Source organism: Electrophorus electricus, chromosome 22, assembly GCF_041902795.1.
Source record: "Electrophorus electricus isolate QZ-2024a chromosome 22, ASM4190279v1, whole genome shotgun sequence".
NCBI classification, from domain to species: Eukaryota; Metazoa; Chordata; class Actinopteri; order Gymnotiformes; family Gymnotidae; genus Electrophorus; species Electrophorus electricus.
The window spans coordinates 17,530,001-17,551,361 of NC_137518.1; the positions used below are offsets into that span (position 1 = coordinate 17,530,001).

A 21,361-nucleotide genomic window follows, 5' to 3' on the forward strand; every position below is an offset into this window, starting at 1 on the left:
AACCAAAATAGACACAAACCCACTTTTTAAATGTGACCCCCAAAGGGCAACATCTCTCTAGGCCTTTAGCACTTGTTCGATTTCCTTTGCATGCAGTTTCACTGAGGTTATCAGTGACTGGACCATTTTACATTCCACAGCTAACTGAATTCCCTCTTAATATTTTGTATCCTAGCAAAAGACTGGAAACAATACAAAGATAGCTTCAGCCTCGCAGCTAGCCAATAGTCAAAGATAAAGTGAATATCCCATAATTTTCCCATACCTGAGAGCATATTACATCTATCTTACCTCAGTGAGGTGGGGTGCGGGGTTGACGCCGCACTTATTGCACACCTGGGCGTAGCACTGGGTACAGTGTTTAAAATTTGGGAGCTCGGTGACCGCCATAACATTCAGCTCAGTCCGACACAGTGGGCAGAAGGCATTGGGCTTGTTTTCTGGCTGCTTCGGGGGAGTTTTGGCGGTGGGCACTGAGGTGGGCTCTGGGGTGTCAATATCAAGCTCTGCCAATAGGCTAGAGGCCTGGTTCAGCAGGGATGCTCCGAAACCAAACAGCTTCCCAAACGGCTGTTCCAGGGGTGGGGGCTGGTGAGACGGCGAGCTCCCAGCACTCCAGGTCCGGTCCTGGCGCAGACTTTGGGGCTGGGAGAGGTTCGGCTGGGAGGGGGCTTTGGCCATGCCTGGAGTAGGGGCAGATCCTGGGGCTTTGCTTGGGGGGTACGCTGCAGATGGGCTCGGAGGTGCCGTTTGAGATTGGGGCTTGCTGGCCGGGGATGAAGAGCTGCTCTGTGGTTGGCTCTTGGCCCTTGGAGTGTCCATGTCCATCCCCAAAGCTCTCTGCATCTGGCAATTGAGACACACCCATTCCTGCAACTGAGAAGAGGGTGGCAGACAGGGGTACAGGGAGAAAAAGAGAGAGAGGAAAGATGGCAAGACAGTTTATGCATTCATGGTACTATTTATGTGCATTGTTATTGGCATTTATATGCCTTGTGATTAATTGCTTTGGAAGTACTGTATCAAAACAGCCATGTCTATAAAACAAGGACTGAAAGAGAGAGAGAGAGAGAGAGAGAGAGAGAGAGAGAGAGAGAGAGAGAGAGACTGTAGAACCCAATATTATAATATTTTCACAGTAATGTGATATTACCTAAAATATACTAAAATAGTGTTCTTGGTCAAAAATGTAATAAGATCTAATAATGTAATCATTTGCCTAAAAAAGTAATACGAAGTTTTAAACCATTAATGTTATAGCTTTTTTTACCTATAATGTAAAACCTTATTACAATATTGGGAATTTATTACATTTTCAGGTTGATCATTTGTAATTCCCTATTACATTATTGGGAATGTACTTTTTTTCAAAGTTATTATATTCATTATTCTTTTTTGTTAACACATTAAGTCTTGTAGATGATTCATATGTTCTCAACAGAGAATCTGTAACAATGTCATGAATGAATCACAGGAGAATTTGCAATTGCAGTTTTTCCACACCAAGCAGTACTCACAAGTGTAATAATTCAAGGGTCAAAATACCATCGATCAGAGCAAAACAAGAACCAGTAATGGGAAATTCAGAAAAAAGGTCAAAAATGCTGGGAATTGCAAGAGATGTACGATTAAGAATAAAGGCTTTAACTCAAGATATGAACACAAGTGAATTGGCCATGAGGATTCAGAGTCCTTTTAAGTGTAGCCTTAAACACAAACAAATAGAAATACAAGTGCAGCACTGGAAAACAATGCTGAAGAAAGAACAGGGTAGTATGCATTGTTGTCTGTGCCAATGACGCTGATGGACAGACAAATGGACCACTCTATTCTGATTGGTCAACCGCCAGAGCAGTTCCGCCCCATGCGTTCTGCCCATTTTGCAGCATTCTCTCCTGAGCTGCTGTAAGCACCAGTGTGTTTGAAATGTTAGAAATCATTACCAGTGCCTGGTGATTTCCACGCTGTTCATAGTCCCATGAACAAACATGCAGTTCTGAGCAGGTGGGCAGAACTTGACATAATACACGTGTAAATATACACATTAGAAACTGCTTAGCTGGCAGGTTAGTTAAGTGGATAGCGACTGTACCATCACAATTAATGATCATGAATCCACCTCCACACTTTCCATGTAGCGATCTAAAAAACACTGCAATATTTCCACAGATTTTAGGCTAAATTTGGGCTGCAGCTGATTAGCAAAACTATAAAGCAATAAGATTAGCTGTCAAGTTAGCCTGGCTAGTCGAGAAGCCTACAGCTGAGCACTGGGTCTGAGCCAACAACTCCACACTTGAATTTTCATAGTAGGTTTGTTTGCTGTAAACATCAAAAATCCACAAATAATAATGTATACTTACAGGTTGTGAATCTGAATCTCCTGTTGGGTCACACAAAGCTGGAACTGCTCCATCCTTCGGCAGGAAGAGATGCGAAAATCCAGCATCGAACCGTGCATAGTTACTGAACCAATCCTCCATGAAGTGCCGGGCACACAATAAAATAATTGGAACAGTGGACATTGGTCAAAATGAATTTCAACCACTGACTGGTCTAGTCAGGTCCAGAACGGCCATTGAGGGGGCATGGCAGGGGTCACTGGCTCCATTAGAGAGACCTATTAATTTATACCTTTATACCTTGATATTCTTTGATTAATCTGTATTATTCAATGCATTGTGAACAATAAGAACATTAAGCTTTTTTACTCAACATTCTGTTTATTTATTTATGATAGCCTACATGCATGTTAGAATAAAGGCCTATTGACATTTTTTGTCAAACTGATGTATTTTTTAACAATGAAATATCCACATCAAGTTTGATGCATGTTTTAAAAACACTTTTATATTATTTGCTAAATGTGTAACATCATCATCTAAACAAAACGACATTCCAGTAAAATATAAACACGCAGACTTTTCACGAACCAAAGAACGGCAAAGAACGTGCAGGAAAAAGCAGGACGCAAATGCTCCAACCAAAGCGTTTAATGAAATGAACAACCAACAGTGGTTGAAATGAACAAAAACGAACTTACAAGTGCTCTGTCAAGAGTTTAAAAAGCCAGCATAATATATAATGACCGACACGGTCATAAGAACAAAACAGGCTTATAAAGAAGACAGCATAATGACATAACAGCCCTCAGATGGTGTGGACAAGACACACCACCCTGAGAAAGCAAAAAAAAAGACAAGTGAACCATAAACAAAAGCCACGTGCTCAGCGCATGCCAGCCACTACCAGCAGACAGAACGGAAGCTACTCACTGATGCTAGGGTCTTCCATGTAGTTTCTTATACATTTCTACATTTTTTGCTTTTTATAGCCTTCCTGTTTCAAATAGTACTGATAAGATGGACCTAGATATGGGCTAAAAAATTAGCCCAAATGTATATGTAATCAAGGGGTCATTTCACTGTGTGTAATATTTCAAAACACACTTACCTGTGTAAAGTATGGATAGAATTCGGATGTTCGTAGATTAGGATTTGCGATTTAGGTTTACTTGGAGATGGGGAAGGTCAAAGCATTATCAAAAGACAGGCATACGTTTCCATATAGATCTATCACAGCCAGACAAGGAATTCCAAATCATTGTCATGGACAGGCGTAGACCGCAACCAGAAGGACAAAAAGCATGCAACGTGCCAAACAAATGTAATCCAAAGAACAGGAGTAGTCAAAGATTCCAGAAATGCAATCCAGGGAAAACAGTGGGTATGCATACTATATAGAGGCAATACTTCACAATGAGAACATGTCACAAGTCTGCTTAAATGCAAGAAGATTAATAAGAATCAGGTGAGAACAATGAGTATTCCAGAGATGCAGATCTCCAGGGGTCTCCTGGGGCAGCATGGGAGTTGGAATTCGGATGGCTAGGGTCCTGAAGCAGCATGAAAACCTGATTGGAAGAAGTCCAAAATAGTCTGCTTCAAGGTATTTCCTACCAGCAAATAAAAATATGTGGATGGCTAAAATAAAATTTATTATTCTGATGTTTTTAATAGTTGAAAGACAAAGGGGGTTTAGCCCCACTACCCCATTTATATCAGCCTCCCCTACAAAAACCTAATCCTAACCCTAACCCTAACCTAATCCAGTTAAAGTCCAGGTACAGAATGTTGTCAACAGCATGTCTATAACAACTTGTTGAATATGTTGTGATGTTATACATTATACATGTTTCATGTTCAGTGGGCTCTCAGGTTAACATCTATAGATATGAATTGGACAGTTCAAATTAAGTGAAAAACAACAAATTATAGGTAAATTTTATTTATACAGTTAATTAAAAGTCTCTGGATAATCTATTAAATGTATTCATATGCCTCATTACTGCTACATTCTTGATGCTATTTTCATTACAGAGACTGCTGAATTTATTTAATCTAAAAAAACACCATTCAAAATAAAGTGTCGCCAATATAATAAATTCCTAATAATGTTATTTGGTATTACAAATGATGAACCTGAAAATGTAATAAATTCCCAATAATGTAATAAGGTTTTGCATTATTTGTAAAAATGTTATTACAATAATGGTTATATTACATCACATTATTGGATTTTATTACACTTTTGACTGAGTTAGGTGCAAACTTTTATTACATTTCTGGTTTTATCAACATTATTGGGAACTGATTACAATCTTGGGTTCTACAGGGACAGCAATTGATGTGACATTTGCTTAAACATTTTTAGAAGCTTTGCTGATATTTTGAAATGAGACGTCTTCATACAGGCAGGGTCATGTAACCCCAGGTATGAACAAGTAACTGAAACTGCTCCCAAATCAATACATCTGTGAGTCACCACTCATACTAAACAGTAATGTGATAATAGCCAATCATGCCCTTAATTTGATTGCCTGTCATGATTAATGCACATGGACATACAGATCCAACTAGAAATTTAACTGTATTAGCACTGAATGGACAAAATGTGTACTTTGAAATACAGCTTGTTTTCAGAGATCATTTGATTTAAAGACTTTTAACTTATTTTCATTTATTTTAACAACAGAGTTTACACTAATATATGTATTTTAATGGCACACAAAAAGCAATAAATTCTTGTGGCAGTGAACTCTGTAGAAAATTAGCTTTTAGCACGGTATATCTTTAGCATTGCGAGAATTTGTGAGTGAACTGTTCCAATCTCTGCTTGACAGTCTGCGATAACCTGCCATAACTAGATTTGGAGCTTGCAGGCTGAACAGTCGATTAGGTAGATTTAATATGACTGGACAGTGGGGCAAATCAAGCAGAGTCACCACATCTGGTCACTTAACAGATGTGATATGACAAGCAAGCTGGATTCCTAGTCTTTTACTGTCTGCGGCTAGAAAAGGGAAAGAAAAACAGATAAAGAGCTGGCTTGAGACGCGCCGAGCTTTGGACGGCAGAGGACTGGACAAACAAAGGGGCAGGATGCAGGCATACCAGAGGTAGCACACCAGGGAATGAGCTATAAATAATCACAGCAGCTCAGTAAAACGAAACCTAGATAGACGGGTAGTGTGGGACACGACAGAAGGAGAATAGGAATGAGTGAGAAAGAGGAAAAGAGGGAGGGTGAGAGAGAGAGAGAGAGAGAGAGAGAGAGAGAGAGAGAGAGGAAGAGAGAGAGTGACAGAGAGAAAGGGAGAGTCAGTTCTGCTCTGTCTTTTTTCTCCTAAATATTTGTGTACTACTCCCCAGTTTTTTCAAGCCTCTGTATATGGGATATGTGTAACTAAACTCGGATTAAGCATTCTGACCTAAGAACAGCATGTGCCTCAAATTCTCATGAATACCCTGAACCAGTCTAGTGGGAACTGACAGTGAATCAGCTGAGATATTTGAATAGCTGGCCACTCTCAGAGCTTCTTCCACACTCTCTCTAGAAGGACATCTCCAGTTATTTTGGTTACTTCATGCTCCACACATGCCCACACAAGATACATTTAGCAAATATGGTAACATTGTAGTTTTGTTATCAAAACAATTTTAAAAAGTAGGGCAGTATTTCCCAGAATCTGGCCAGCAGTGTGATCCTGTTACATTGTATTTCATCACTTTGAATTATGTTTTGCCAAATAAAATGTATCTGGTTAGTATCACCATCATCACCTTTCTGTTTGTTTACTTGTCTGCCTGTCTGGCTATGTGTCTGTCTCTCTTAAATGTGCACATGATAAGGTGAGAGATTAGGGCAGTGGGTGTGTGAAAAGTATGGTAAATTGCAGTCAAGTGCAATAACAGCTGCTGAAGCTATGTGGATTTCACACCACTTATATAGCTGCTGTAGGTGTGTGTGTGTGTGTGTGTGTGTGTGTGTGTGTGCATGCGTGTGTGTGTGTGCATGCATTTATGTCTGTGTGAGAGCACAGCACACGCAAACATTTTCCTTATGTGCACACATGAACTTTTATATGAAAAGCATGCAAAACATACACAAAACAATGTTGGACATGGATCATACTGTAAGAATATTAGTACATACAATATAATAAGCATACTGTAACCATTAATGTAATAGTGTTTTTAAAAACTAGCCCGTGCCTTGTGAATGGCTTGGTTATCAAAACTCTCTGAAAGAATTAATATGGAACATTATGAGTTGATCATAATCCTGAAAGCCACATCTAAAAGTACATTGCTTTGCTGGTAGGCTCATACTCACACACTGCAACCCTGTATGTTATCAGTGATGCAAAGGCCAACATTGTGATCATGCTAAACAAATATATAGTGTAGGCCTACACAAATATGAGCGCACAAGCACATTTAAATACACATTTCCCTACCATCACACAGACATACATAGACAAAAGGAGACATACCCACAAATATAGATATAGACATATACAGTATGCACACATACAAACACATACACACAAATGCATGTACATTAGGTATTTCCATACTTTCAGCAACTTCATCATTAACATCACAACCACACATGGGTTCATTTGCATTTCATTCATTACAATCTCTGTTGAATAGGACATCAAAGTAAAACCAGGCAGGCTAATAACTGTTTCAGTAATTTAGTTTGTGTGTAAAAATCCTTACTTGACTTATTTATGCATAATGACGATGCATACATACATTCATAAGTAGTTGTAAATATTTTCCCTGTAATGTTACCATACAAGACAGACTTTGCATGGATCTATCCATGAATTATAACAAAATGCCGACCAAAACTCTAAACTTAAAAAGTCAGCAAAGCCAGCCCAAGCATCAATGAGATAATCGACCAACTGATCACTAAGTCTATGTGCGTGGGTGTATGTCCATCCAGTTGTAGTGTGAGTGTGGGAGTATGTGATCTTAGTGGCACCGCCCTTACAGAACTCTGTCTCTGTCTGTCTGTCTGTGTGTGTGTGTGTGTGTGTGTGTGTGTGTGTGTGTGTGTGTGTGTGTGTGTGTGTGTGTGTGTGTATGTGTGTGTGCGCACGCATGCGTGTGTGCGCATGCGTGTGTGCGCATGCGTGTGTGCATGTGTCTGAAGATATTTCCCTTTTCCACACGCACAGAGTTCAATTCTGGCCTCAGCACTCCAGAAGCACAAAAAGTTCCCAACACAGACAGAGACAGTGTAGAACACAGGAGTTACATCAGCAAATCCACCTCATCGCCAGACGCCCAACCACCTCTCTCTACCTCAGGAGTTACATCAGCAAATCCACCTCATCGCCAGACGCCCAACCACCTCTCTCTACCTCAGGAGTTACATCAGCAAATCCACCTCATCACCAGACGCCCAACCACCTCTCTCTACCTCAGGAGTTACATCAACAAATCCACCTCATCGCCAGACGCCCAACCACCTCTCTCTACCTCAGGAGTTACATCAGCAAATCCACCTCATCGCCAGACGCCCAACCACCTCTCTCTACCTCAGGAGTTACATCAGCAAATCCACCTAATCACCAGACGCCCAACCACCTCTCTCTACCTCAGGAGTTACATCAGCAAATCCACCTCAACGCCAGACGCCCAACCACCTCTCTCTACCTCAGGAGTTACATCAGCAAATCCACCTCATCGCCAGACGCCCAACCACCTCTCTCTACCTCAGGAGTTACATCAGCAAATCCACCTCATCACCAGACGCCCAACCACCTCTCTCTACCTCAGGAGTTACATCAGCAAATCCACCTCATCGCCAGACGCCCAACCACCTCTCTCTACCTCAGGAGTTACATCAGCAAATCCACCTCATCACCAGACACCCAACCACCTCTCTCTACCTCAGGAGTTACATCAGCAAATCCACCTCATCACCAGACGCCCAACCACCTCTCTCTACCTCAGGAGTTACATCAGCAAATCCACCTCATCACCAGACACCCAACCACCTCTCTCTACCTCAGGAGTTACATCAGCAAATCCACCTCAACGCCAGACGCCCAACCACCTCTCTCTACCTCAGGAGTTACATCAGCAAATCCACCTCATCACCAGACACCCAACCACCTCTCTCTACCTCAGGAGTTACATCAGCAAATCCACCTAATCACCAGACGCCCAACCACCTCTCTCTACCTCAGGAGTTACATCAGCAAATCCACCTCATCACCAGACACCCAACCACCTCTCTCTACCTCAGGAGTTACATCAGCAAATCCACCTCAACGCCAGACGCCCAACCACCTCTCTCTACCTCAGGAGTTACATCAGCAAATCCACCTCATCGCCAGACGCCCAACCACCTCTCTCTACCTCAGGAGTTACATCAGCAAATCCACCTCATCACCAGACGCCCAACCACCTCTCTCTACCTCAGGAGTTACATCAGCAAATCCACCTCATCGCCAGACGCCCAACCACCTCTCTCTACCTCAGGAGTTACATCAGCAAATCCACCTCATCACCAGACGCCCAACCACCTCTCTCTACCTCAGGAGTTACATCAGCAAATCCACCTCATCACCAGACGCCCAACCACCTCTCTCTACCTCAGGAGTTACATCAGCAAATCCACCTAATCACCAGACGCCCAACCACCTCTCTCTACCTCAGGAGTTACATCAGCAAATCCACCTCATCATTTTTAACCTTTAACTTACATTATTTTAGAATATTAAATTTTTTCTGGACAGCACATATCTAAAGAGACTTATTTATGCTTATGTTTGCTTATTTTTATTTTTAAACGTCATATAAAAGTCATTTTTGGAAAATGTAAAAGCATACTTTTTCCCCAAGTAAATGTTCTGTTATGTAAAGCCAACAATTCATTACTTCCCGGGAGTTTTAATATACTGGCATAGTAGTTTGCAGTTGGAGTGTGTTGGGACATGAAATAGACAGTTTGGTCTTTTATAATTTATAACGCTTTCATTGTTTAAGACATGAAAGAGGCTGTCATAGGCTCCTATAATGATTAATCAAATATGTAATTAAATAAACGTAAATTTAGGCACTGAGAAATGTATCAACCTTTTCTTTAAGAGATCATAACAAACAACTGATCATCACTGCATTTATCGCTTTATTACCACAGGTTTTGTTATTGCTATTTTGAATAAGTCTTTTTTTTCTCACACCCACACAACTTCTTGCAAAAGTCATACAAATGGCCTAAAAACAGGTTTTAAAAAAGTTAGATGATGTTTTCAATAACACTCGTGGGCCATCTGTGGAGCTCTACACTTCCTCTGACTGTACAGCATGGCAGTGCCTGCACTTTGAGAGTTACATTCCTGCAGAGTTTAGTGCTAGAACATCTAACTTAAAATGGATAATACAGATATTCAGGGGTGTTTTAATAAACTTTGTATAATAGATCTCCAGGCACAGAGTTGGCACACCCATGAGAGCAGACAGTCCCCCAGCTATGAGAACTAATCATGTCATTTAGCAGACAGATGTTGATTTTGCAGGTATGGTTCAGACGCTGCTTGGAGCAACACAATTGCTCAAGGGCAAAACTGCCCACAGGCAGAACAGTTTCAGGATTTTAATAGATGAGACAGAGCACACAGACTTCAAGCCTAATCCATCCCATATCCCCTACAAAAGTGGGTTCCTCATTATCTTATAGAAAAGTAGGTCCCTCCCTATCCCCTACAAAAGTGGGTCCATCCATATGCGCTACAACATTATTATAACCCCTATAACAATGGGCCCATCTCTAACTTTAGAACAGTGTGTCCTAACCCCTACAAAGGCCTCTCCTTGTCCCCTCTAAAAGTGGGTTCCTCTTAACAGCTGGTCCCTCCCTATGCCCTAGAACAATGGGCCCCTTCCTAACCTCCCTAACCCACAAAACAGTGGAGTCATCCCTATGTCCTTCAATAGGATGGGATCATCCTATAATTCCTACAACAGTGGGTCCCTCTTTAACATCAATATTAGTGGTCTCATTCCCTAAGATGAAATTTCCTGCTCTAGCATAAAAACAGAGCTCATTATTATTTAGCAAGACCTTTGTGCTTAATCAGGGCTGTTAGACTGGAGGAAATGGCACTCAACTGGGCAGTGCAGTGAGCAGTCCATGAACCACAAACTAAAAATCACTTCTTTAACTTAAACTCAGATAATTTTCCTCTTTACATGTGTTAAAGAAGTGTACATTCCTGGTTAAAAGGGCAAGAAACAGGCAGACACAGCAGTCCACAAACATGCAGTCAGACAGTGTACACAGACTGTTCAGATAAACCAGATAAATCCAGAAGCGAGCAGTGAAACAAAGAAGTGGAGAGGCAGAGATGGGGGTATCTGGAATATCAGTCCCTCAGCAGAGTAATGAGGGGGAATGGGGAGACATTCAGAGGACAAAAGTAAGACAGGGAGAAGGAGAGACTGGTAGAAAGAACAATAGATACACAATGATTTGATAACGCTATAACTGCAATAAAGCTTTAACTAACTCAAACTAAAACTGGTGCAAGACACATGAAAGATGCATGTGTGCACACACACTTTCTACATAAGAATCGCCCTCATTAGCTAGCACAAACTGGCAACTTATCAGCGAATATAAAACTGAACAAAGTTCACCATGTAGAAGCACCCAACTGATGCTCTCACACGCACACACACACACACACACACACACACACACACACACACACACACACACACACACACACATATACACTCAAACCTAAATGCACACCCACACACACGCTTTCAAACACGGACTCTTCACCCTGGCCTCAGCAATGAACGGAGACATTCTGCATTTGCTCCTTAGACAGAGGACACAAACTAAGGTGGGACTATTGTAATTAGACAATCCCAAGCCCTGTCCCTTAAAAAGGCTATTGACCAACCATACATTGGTAATTGTTGCTATATTACTTGCAGTCAGGCAAACTGTCATTTTTGTCATTTGAAGCCTATGGAGTCCTGTGAGTCTTTACATAAAATATAATAACTGTTGGGGTGCTTGCTATAGTGATGCAAGACACACAGAGGAGAGAGAGAATATCATTTATAGGATCCCTTTTCCCAAACCCAAGAACAAATCTTAATAAGCAAAATACATAAATCAAATTTTGGCAGGCTTCATTAGAGTTATTCTTCATTAGAATATTTCAAACATAAGATCCATTAGTCTATGGTAAGTTGATTTTATCTTACTTAGTAAATGTTCATTTATTTAGATTTTTAGTAGTCTGATAGTAGCCTAAACCAAGCAAATGTTGAGGCAACCTTTTTATTGTGCATTAATAACACTAAAGCTGCCATTTTCAATGGTAACCGTAATTAGAATGGTAATTACTGAAGCCATCTGCCATCTTCCTCCAATCCCACATCCTGCAAACTTTAACCAAACCTCTTCCTTTAAACACATGCCCATTTAGCTTTGAACCTGCTCTTCGATGTGCTCCATGTCCATGCAAATCAATTGGCAGGCAGGGAGGACTACATCCTTCTAGAGACATTTTATGGATTGGTTAATAAAGCCAGTGTGTTGAAATTTATATTGCTGATTGCAGAACCCAGACTATGTCTCGCCCATCTGGGAACATCTTGTCACGGAACGGTCGCCTCCTGCGAGTCACGTGGTTTGGCCCGCCACGTGCAGTGGGAGGATCTTTGTTTATTTATAACCTTGCCTGCACACCTGCACCGTTTTAGTGTTTTGTCTTTGTGTATATAAACCTGTGTCGTGGAGTGCAGTGCTATCGGTCTTTGATATGTTTGCCTTTATGCATGTTTGTCTCTGTATATGGTTGCCCTTGTTCACGCTAGTTATATGTATGTAGATGTTCACTGTTTATGTCATGTGCGAGTGCTATTGTTTTCATTATATGTTAATAAATGTATGTCTACGTCAAAGGAGTCTGTGCTTCCTGCCCCTCGCCCTGTGGCACTCGGGCCATTACACATCTATTTTAGAGACAACTATCAGTATATAAATACCTGTCTTCAAGTAGCCCTGACATTCATCTTTTCAAATAATATACAAGGGAACAGGATGGCAATGTTCGGATACTTTTTTAAGTGGTCAAATTGCTAAAGGAAAAATAAAATATAATTTTGACACTTAAAGCATTGTGATGCTTGTTGTTATATGTGTGACATCTCTTAAGACATGAGAACAAAACACAAGCAGTTGTGAGTTTTGTGAGTAGTGAGTTTATAACAGGTAACTCAAAAAACAAACACTGAGATAAAAAGAAAAGCGGAAAGCACACATACAGTTAAACAGACAGGATACAAATACTGAATGGGTTGAATATCTCAATTGAAGAAGTCATTGTATGGTGTTAGTCTGTTTGGCAGGCTAATGCAAAGCACTGATGCAATAATTCTATAGGTTTATGTAGCCCTACCATGATTACAAACAGGAGCCTGGTTGGAATGTGACAGCACATGTGTGTCAGGGACTGTGACATGGACCCTCAAGAAGAAGAAAAAGAACAAGATCGACATGATCAGGTGTGGGCCTACAGGGAAGACTTCGGTGAAGCGACAAGATGAGGTCTGGATCCAGGATTTGGCTGGCTAGCGTCCAGCTTCTCTCCTTCGGCCCACAAACCTCCCAGTCAAACAGATACTGCAGTTCTTCTCTGACTCATCTGGAGTCAAGCAACAAGCTCACCACATAGGCAGATTTACCTCTTACATCCGGCAGCAGAGAGGGCTAGTCAGCTGTTCTGTGGAGTCCAGTGGACCTGAGACAGCAGGTTTACCTCTTACATCCGGCAGCAGAGAGGGCTAGTCAGCTGTTCTGTGTAGTCCAGTGGACCTGAGACAGCAGGTTTGAGCATTGAAACATGGTAGGAAGGAGAGACACGGCTGATCGCAAGTAATACAGTGTGTCACATTGTTAATGGACGGTGTTAACTGGACGGTGTAAGGACCATCATCTCTGGGGCACAGTTTTCCACTAGGGCCTGTCCCTGGTGGCAACTATACTTGAACTCTTGGTTGGTAGTTGGGGTTCTCTGCTTGGTGTCAGTCATCCCTTCTTTTGGAGGCAGTGACCAGAATCTGCAATGAGTGTCTTCCTAAACTTTCTGGCTATTTTCAAACCACAAGTGCACAGAGGGTAAATCTGAGGTGGACATGTTCCAGGGGTATGACAGCAGTTGGAATCCAAACATAGATTGATAGCAAGAGACCAATGGAGGTATGGTACAGGGAGGTGTGGGTACATTCAGCCCAAGAGGTAAACTCCACGTGTCAGGGTGAAACTGGCAGAAAGAAGGAATTTCCCTAGGTCCTGATTGACTATTTCTCCCTGTCTGTTGAACAATGGGTGGTATCCTGATGAGAAGCTCAGTGTGATGTTGAGTTTTCTGAGGAATTATTTTCACACCTGCGATGAAAAATGCACCATGTCTACTGGCAACACAAATGTACTGAAATAGCAAGTAAGGTGAAATAGCAAATCCATAATCTCTAGAGCTGAAGGAAGAGCAAAGGGAAATAATACATACCCTTTTTGATAATTTGTCTCTGATTGTAAAAATTGTACTGTTATCTTCTGAAACAGGGAAATCAGTGACAAAGTCCAGTGTAATGCACGACCACGGCCTGTTCACGGTTGGCAATGGCAGCAGTTTTCCAGCAAGAGAGGTGCGAGGTGTGTTGTTCTTTGTGCAGTTGGAGCAGGAAATGACATATTTCACTATTTCCCTTTGTATAAGTCAATACACTTCTGTTCTGTAAGAAGTTTAAATTGTGTTTGGTAACAACACTGCCTCTCTTTTACACTATACCAACAGGGTTCCTAACATGACACTCCTCTGCCTCTGTAACATGATTAAAAATTGTAAGATGCTCTAGATAAAAGTGTCTGCCAAATGCATTAAATGTAAATTGGCATGGCATGGCGTCAAACATACTGTGCTATTATGAGAGAAACACTGTGATTAATATTATCAACTATCAATTTATTTGTTGCTTTCTATTAATTACAGTGCAATTTATATAATCATTAACAAATTTTGCTTTTTTTATAACTGTATTATAACTATTATCAAAAAGACTTCTAATTTTGATTTTCAGACATGCTGAGGTCTACAAAGGAGACAAAATATATTACACTGTCACTGTAAAACAGAACAGAATGGAGGTGGGGGGGTAAACAGTGTGAACTCTTTCATTCACATATCACAACTTCACATATCAGAAGACATTGCAATAGTGCTGTAAACTCACAAAAAATAAGTAACTTTATAGTTAATTCCGTTTCTATTCAATACTACACAGCTTATTCACCATTCACCATGCATACTCTGCATATCACCTATTTAATACGTGCTGTACATGGGACATGCCCTTTTTCCTGTTGTTTGCAGAGAATAAAAATAGTTCTATGGGAAGCATGCTATGGTTAGAACAATAGGGCATGTAGATTTTGTCTGGGACTTCATGTTGCTGTGGTTTAGAAGAGTGGTTTCCAAACCACAAACTGGCAGCCTTTTTATTAACCACTCCAATGTGATATCAAAATGTAATCATTGCCAAACCATGATTTAAGTAGTTCTTGAGCTTTATGTAGACAACACATTGCATATGGTGCTTATGAGGTTACAAGTTTGTCCTGCACTGCAACGCAATATGTGGGTGAATGTCTGTTTTAACCCCCTGACATTTTAAATTAAGTTAAACTTCAAGTTAATGACAGCTTAAGACTTTGACAGTCATGAGCCACTAAGGCTATTCTGCTCACACAACAAACAACAGTCTATTTTTAATATCGAGATATTTTCAATATTGGTTTGCAGAAGACAATATTGTAGTAATGATTAACAAACAATATATTGTGCACCCTCAGGGTACACATTGTATCCATGGAGACTGCTGCTATGAACCATTTGGTGAGCACTGCTCTGAAACCTTTACAGTGATCATGGGGGGGTCTCAAATACAGCCATCATATCTAACACACCATACATGCAGAACTATCAGCACCAAAGGTGGGAAAACAGAAAAGAAGCTCTTGATTACTGGTGGAATTCAATGTGTGTGTGTGTGTGTGTGTGTGTGTGTGTGTGTGTGTGTGTGCGCGCGCGCGCGCATGTGTATACATATACGCGCATATATTTGTAGCTGCACAAACTGTGGGTGGGTGGGTTGGTGTTTGTGTGCATGTATGTGTATGTGTGTGTGCTGCTAAGCACTGGGTCCAGATGGCTCCATGTTCAGTTTCTGCTGCCAAACCTATGACTGATCCTGTAGATTAAATGTGTAACTGAGAAACGCGTATTCCGACATAGCCGCAGTGGCAGCGGAGACAGGCCCCTCTGCACTCACATTAAATCAGATTTCTCAGAGCAAGACTCAATATCGGCTGTTGTCTTTAACATCATACTGAATATGATTACACAGGCAAGAAGGGGTTGCTTCTACATCAGTAGTTACTCTCAGCCTGATAGTTTCAGATTACTCAGTATGATTTGTAATCTGAATCTGAGTTAATTTGGGTCCAATTCAAATTTTTAAGTGTAGTTCGATTAAGAGGCAGAACTAAACAGGTATACAGAACACCCTGGATACCGTCCTTGCTTTTCTTCTTCTTTTTGTACTACTCTTTAATTTTCTCCAGTGTTGTTTCTCTCTTACTCCATCCCACCTCCTCCCACAGAGTGCTGTGTGTTTGTAGGATGCAACTTGTATCTATAAATAGAGGCAGCACCTCTGCACGCTGAAGCAGAAACCATGAGAGTGTGGTTACACCACTCTCTTTCACTCTGATCACCCCATCCTCCCCTTTAACTTCACCCCTCCATTCCTCTCTTTCACGGTCATTTCATTTCCTCCTCCACCTCCTCCACCTCTATCCCAGGTGTTCTCTGTGCTGTGTTATTCATCTTCTAATGGCTTTTGTTATTGGAGCTACGTCCATATTTCATGTCAAAGTGCCACAACTGACACCTGGGGCTAATGCTAACAACCAGTGGAAAATGATCAGCTAAAAAATACACACACACATATATGCAGTGGCACATGTGCACGTGCGCACACACAAACACACATACACACACACACACAAACACACACACACACACACACACACACACACACACAGATACATTATACAAATACATACTCAGATGACTCAAGCTGAAAGAATAGCACCAAGCACCATGAATGCTGCTTGGTATACTATATCAAATAATAGACTGTAATAAAGACCATATAGCACTGATTACCTATCTGAAGGAATCACTTCACTCTGCTGACATGGTGTCACCCTGCCTTTGGGGGGAGGAGCACTTGCCCGCTCTCACTCATTTCCGTAATTTCCAAGCATATTCCATATGAATATAGATGACAAGGAACATCCTGTTTGCTTGATGCACCTGGCCTTGCACCAGTAGTGGCCCCAGTAGCTCGACAGCATTCTAAGGTTCCCAATCCATTCCAGTGGAAGCACACCCAGTCCACTACTTTGACCTTCTCCACCTCCTAACGTACTTGAGCCAGGAATTTGAAATTCCACAGCTCTTGAGTACCTGTGTCATGTGTATTTGGGTCTGGAACAGAAGAAAAAAATGTGAACTAGACAGTACAGGATGAGGGATACTCTTATATATAAATCCGTCTCAGGGTTCTGGTGGGTGGACCTTTTATCCCCTCTACCTGAGAAATGGAGGTGTAAGGGTGGAGCACAGTATTTTCACCATTCCTAGGAATTTGCTCTCTTGGACTGTGATCAGTGTCATTCTGGGGATCTGGTGAAGCCACTCCTCCAGTTTAGAGTTCACAAACCCAAGTGCCCCTATTACCACTAAGACAAGCTTGGTGTTAACCTTCCACATTTTCTCTATTTTCTCCTTCAGTCCCTGGTAGTCCTCCATCTTCTTGCATTCTTCCTTTTGGACATTTCCATCAGTTGTGATTGCCACACACTCAGATGACTCAGATGACTATTACCACTACTGTTTACGTACCTTATCTATCTTTTCTAGTTGGTTCCCCATTACCTTCTTCCCTGTTTGTATCTCTAGGGCCCACAGGATCTTAGCTTAGTTGTTCTTCATCACACTCTGTCGTTCCTCCCATTTGGTCTTGAGGGTGTCCAGCTCATATGCCTTGCGTATGCTTCTGTATATGGTCCCTGTCACTTGATTGTGTCTCTCAGTGAAGTCCGTTCTCTGCAGCAGCTTGCACACTACTACAAGGTGCTTGTCTCAGGATCTCGTATTCTCAGTCTGGGATCTTGCAAGGATGTGATACATCAATGTTTCAGCTGCCCTAGTGTTTATGGTTTGTTCTTGTGCTGCCATGATTGGTGCCGCCTATACTGTATGTATGGGAAATCCTACTGCTACAAGCAGCCAAGATCTCAGTGCTGTCAGTCAGCTGGAAAAGGGGTAAAGACTAAACACTATATGAGCAGATATTGAGAAGATAATGCATAGGGATTATCATGCTGTACATGGTTAAGTGATTATAAAACAAAGCTTACTGTTGGGTAAGATTTGTATCAGTAGATAGTACATTAGCCCTGTAAGCAACAGATAAAACCTGCACTCTCATCACGTGCTCACATTACATCGGTGCATTAACTCAAATGCTCTCTAGTTCAAATCTCCATGTGATTGGCAGCTTTGCACTGAGTAATACTCTACTGTTGCTGCATGCCATGTGCATAAACCTTTGAGAGGGTTTTCTGGAAAGTTCCTTCAGAGCATATTGTCACTGGAGTTCTGGAACATTATACACAACTATTGTTACAATGGCATTACTACATCACATGTTGAACCATCAGCAACAGGACATCCTAAATATACTCATTAAAGGGTCAATGTGGGTGTAAGTTGGCACCTTTCAGATGTGCGTCCTCTGCTGCCCACAGTTTCACTCTCTGACTCGTTTAATTTCATCCTGTCTGTACATGTTACTACACCCTTTCTCTCTACCAACCAGACTGGATTTCGTGCAACACTGGCTTCTAGTGAAGGAGAAAGCAGAGCTTCCAGGAATGGTAGCTTATTATCATTCCCAAAATTATTCCCATGAGCCCCCTGATTCCCATGACTTTTTCCCATGATTTTCATCCCTGATCCTCAGACTCTCACTAATATTAATATCCTAACAACACATACATTTATAACACAGCTCATATAGTTTATGTATAATATTGGAAATACATTCTTTATATGTAATAAAAAATCTTTTCAAACTTTCAAATTTTTGAAAGAGGAGAGAGAAATAAAAGATTAAGGAGGATACATGTTTAGGTTCTCTACATACTCTCTCTCTCGCTCTCATGCTCTCAGATGCAGCCAAAAAACACTTGTCTCCATCACTGACAGCTGGTAACACCCTCAAAGTGACAAAACTAAAAACTGCCAACACCCGCCGCCACCATCAGTGACTTCACAACTTTCCCTCGATTCCCATATTCCTCTCCCTCTCTCTATCTCTCTCTCTTTCTGTGTCTTAGTCATTCTCTCTGTCGCTAGAAATAACTCAGTTGTGCCTCCACCTGCCTGTCCATCACTGCCATCGTTCTCTTGAAGTACCCAATGTTTCCCTTCTACATGTACTGAGTCAAGGCTGAATAGACCACAGAAAGAAACATTCCTTGTTTGGTGGACAGATACCGGCTTGTAGCACAGGACATCGGCCACATTTAGCATCTTTTGGCAAGGTATTATAAATAATTTCAGTATTTTACAACATGCCTTAAAGTCTTGTAATGTACCTCTAAGAGGAGAAAAAGTCCCATTGTCATGTTTTTCATTTTCCTGAATCTCAGAACAGAGCTGTTAGTTTACAGCCTACCTCATGACATTTATTTAGTGGTAGTAAGAGCTAGTTTAGCTGACAGATGACATTATTGCCTTTGTAGTGAGGTATGAATAACTTTCAAATCAACCCTACAGTTTTTGAAAGAAGTTACACTAAGAACTGCATTCACTTTACCAATATAGGCTTTCGAATATGATGTTAGCTAATGTTAACTAGCTAAATTGCTGAATAAGGAACTGGTTACTAAAATATCTCTAGGTTTTTTATATAGTTTTTAATTATTTTATGTAGATTGTTGACTATTATAGCTATGACTGATAAATCACCTGGAGAAATCAAGTGAATCATTTGAAGTGGGCGGGGCATCAGAGCAATGCCAGCCATAAACAGGCAGCATGTATTTGCAAATGAAGCAAATAATGGCAGTTGTGCAGAAATGCACCTACGAATGTAATTCAAAGGCGTGTTAAATTGGCTTCACTTTCAGTCTCCCCATGCTGGACGCAAGAGAGATTAAATTCTAGAAAACTACTCTCTCACACTGGCAGCGACAGGGAGCAAATTCTACCCAGAACACACACACACACACACACACACACACACACACACACTCTCTCTCTCTCTCTCTCTCTCTCTCTCTCTCTCTCTCTCTCTCTCTCTCTCTCTCTCTCTCTCTCTCTCTCTCTCTCTCTCTCTCTCTCTCTCTCTCTCGCACATATCAGCTGTGCCTGTGTAGAGATTCTACCAAAGATGCCTCCTCTCCCAGCTTCTATGCTGCCCAACCCTGTAGGTCTCTGTCCCATCCTTCCATTTTCATGCATGAGCATTAAGGCACTGGATTCTATTCTCACCATGTTGCACTATCCTCAACACACACTAAAGCAATAAAGCAAAAAACACTCCAATGCAGAGACACACATTCTCTACAAATATATACACAAACACTAACACACACACACACACACACACACACACACACACACACACACACACACACACACACACACACACATGCATACACATCTTCATATCAGCTTGTTCTTAAATGCATCCAAACCAAACTCCTACACATTCACACAAATACACACAGTCTCCAGTCTTCCCATTCTCAGTGATTCTGAACGATTTTGCTGTGTGCTACGCGTCTTGGAGAGGGCTAGACACAGGACAAGCCCAGACATATACCATTTAGTAGCCTGCAACTTTAACATCTCTCTCTCCCCTTCTTTCTTCCTCTCTTTCTGCCCCCACCTCCCCTCAGTCACTCAATCCCTCTCTCCCTCCCCCTGAGCTCTGCATGGCACTGTGATATTTTCTCTGGTTAACACCGCAGCCAGGCTCACTGGCCTTTGTGTCTTTTACTGTCATCTTTGCTCCTTCTCTCTATCTGTTAGTCTCCTTGTTTCTGTCTCACTCTCTGACTCTCATTCTAAATGGTGCTGTTCTCTGATGAGTCTTGGCTCTATCCCAGGGACAGCAGCGTTTGAACTCACAGACCCCTCTTTTCAAGCTTCTACTCCAGCATGCTCTCAGGTATCTATGACAAGCCATCACTCCTGCACGACAAGCTGCTCCCGACATCTCCAGCATAGTCCAAAAACAACATAAGCATGATTAAACATTTTCCTTTGCTTTAAAGAGTTGTTTTTTTTCAAGCAGCAATGAGACACATCCTGGTTTGTGCCCAAGCCAAATCTTACCTCCTGGAGATGGGGGTTGGGGTTGAAGCCGCACTGGCTGCAGACTGTGGTGCAGCACTGTGTGCAGGTGTTGCTGTCTGTGGTCCCTGTCAGGTCAGACGTTTTGCAAACCGGGCACAGTTTGCTGCTGGGCATCGAGGCAATCTGGGGCACGGAGTAGGGAGAGGGCGGGGCTTTGCCCTGGTCAGGTGAAGCCGACATGGGATTCTCACTCTTCTGAGTTCCCGGACCCGGAGATTGCTGGGGAGGCCCCACGCTGGGGTCTGTCTGGTTGGGCTTCACTTGGACACTGTAAAGGAGAACAGACATGACACAGTGACAGAAAGACTCGGTGGACTAAATCAGAAGCACTTTATTGACTGGTATGCCACACATCAGAACTTGGACAGTAACACAGTGAGACTGCATTCCAAAGCACAGGAAACCTCATTAGTTTAAAAAATGGCATTTGGAGTTTTAAAAACTAGCATATTTTGTACTATCCAAAGAGCC

General features: G+C 41.7%; 1 protein-coding gene across 4 annotated transcripts in view; it reads right to left on the reverse strand.

Moving 5' to 3' along the window:
* The window catches only part of bsnb (bassoon (presynaptic cytomatrix protein) b), an 81,291-nt gene that overhangs the window by 47,492 nt on the left and 12,438 nt on the right, over positions 1-21,361 (reverse strand). For 3 of the 4 annotated variants that reach the window (XM_035520428.2, XM_081705255.1, XM_035520427.2), the window contains exons 2-3: positions 20,870-21,158; positions 292-876 (exon numbers count right to left, since the gene is read on the reverse strand). In XM_035520428.2, the coding sequence (XP_035376321.1) occupies positions 292-876; positions 20,870-21,158 (874 nt within the window). The remainder of the gene's footprint in view (positions 1-291; positions 877-20,869; positions 21,159-21,361) is intronic. The other variant, XM_027020375.3, reaches the window with a different exon arrangement.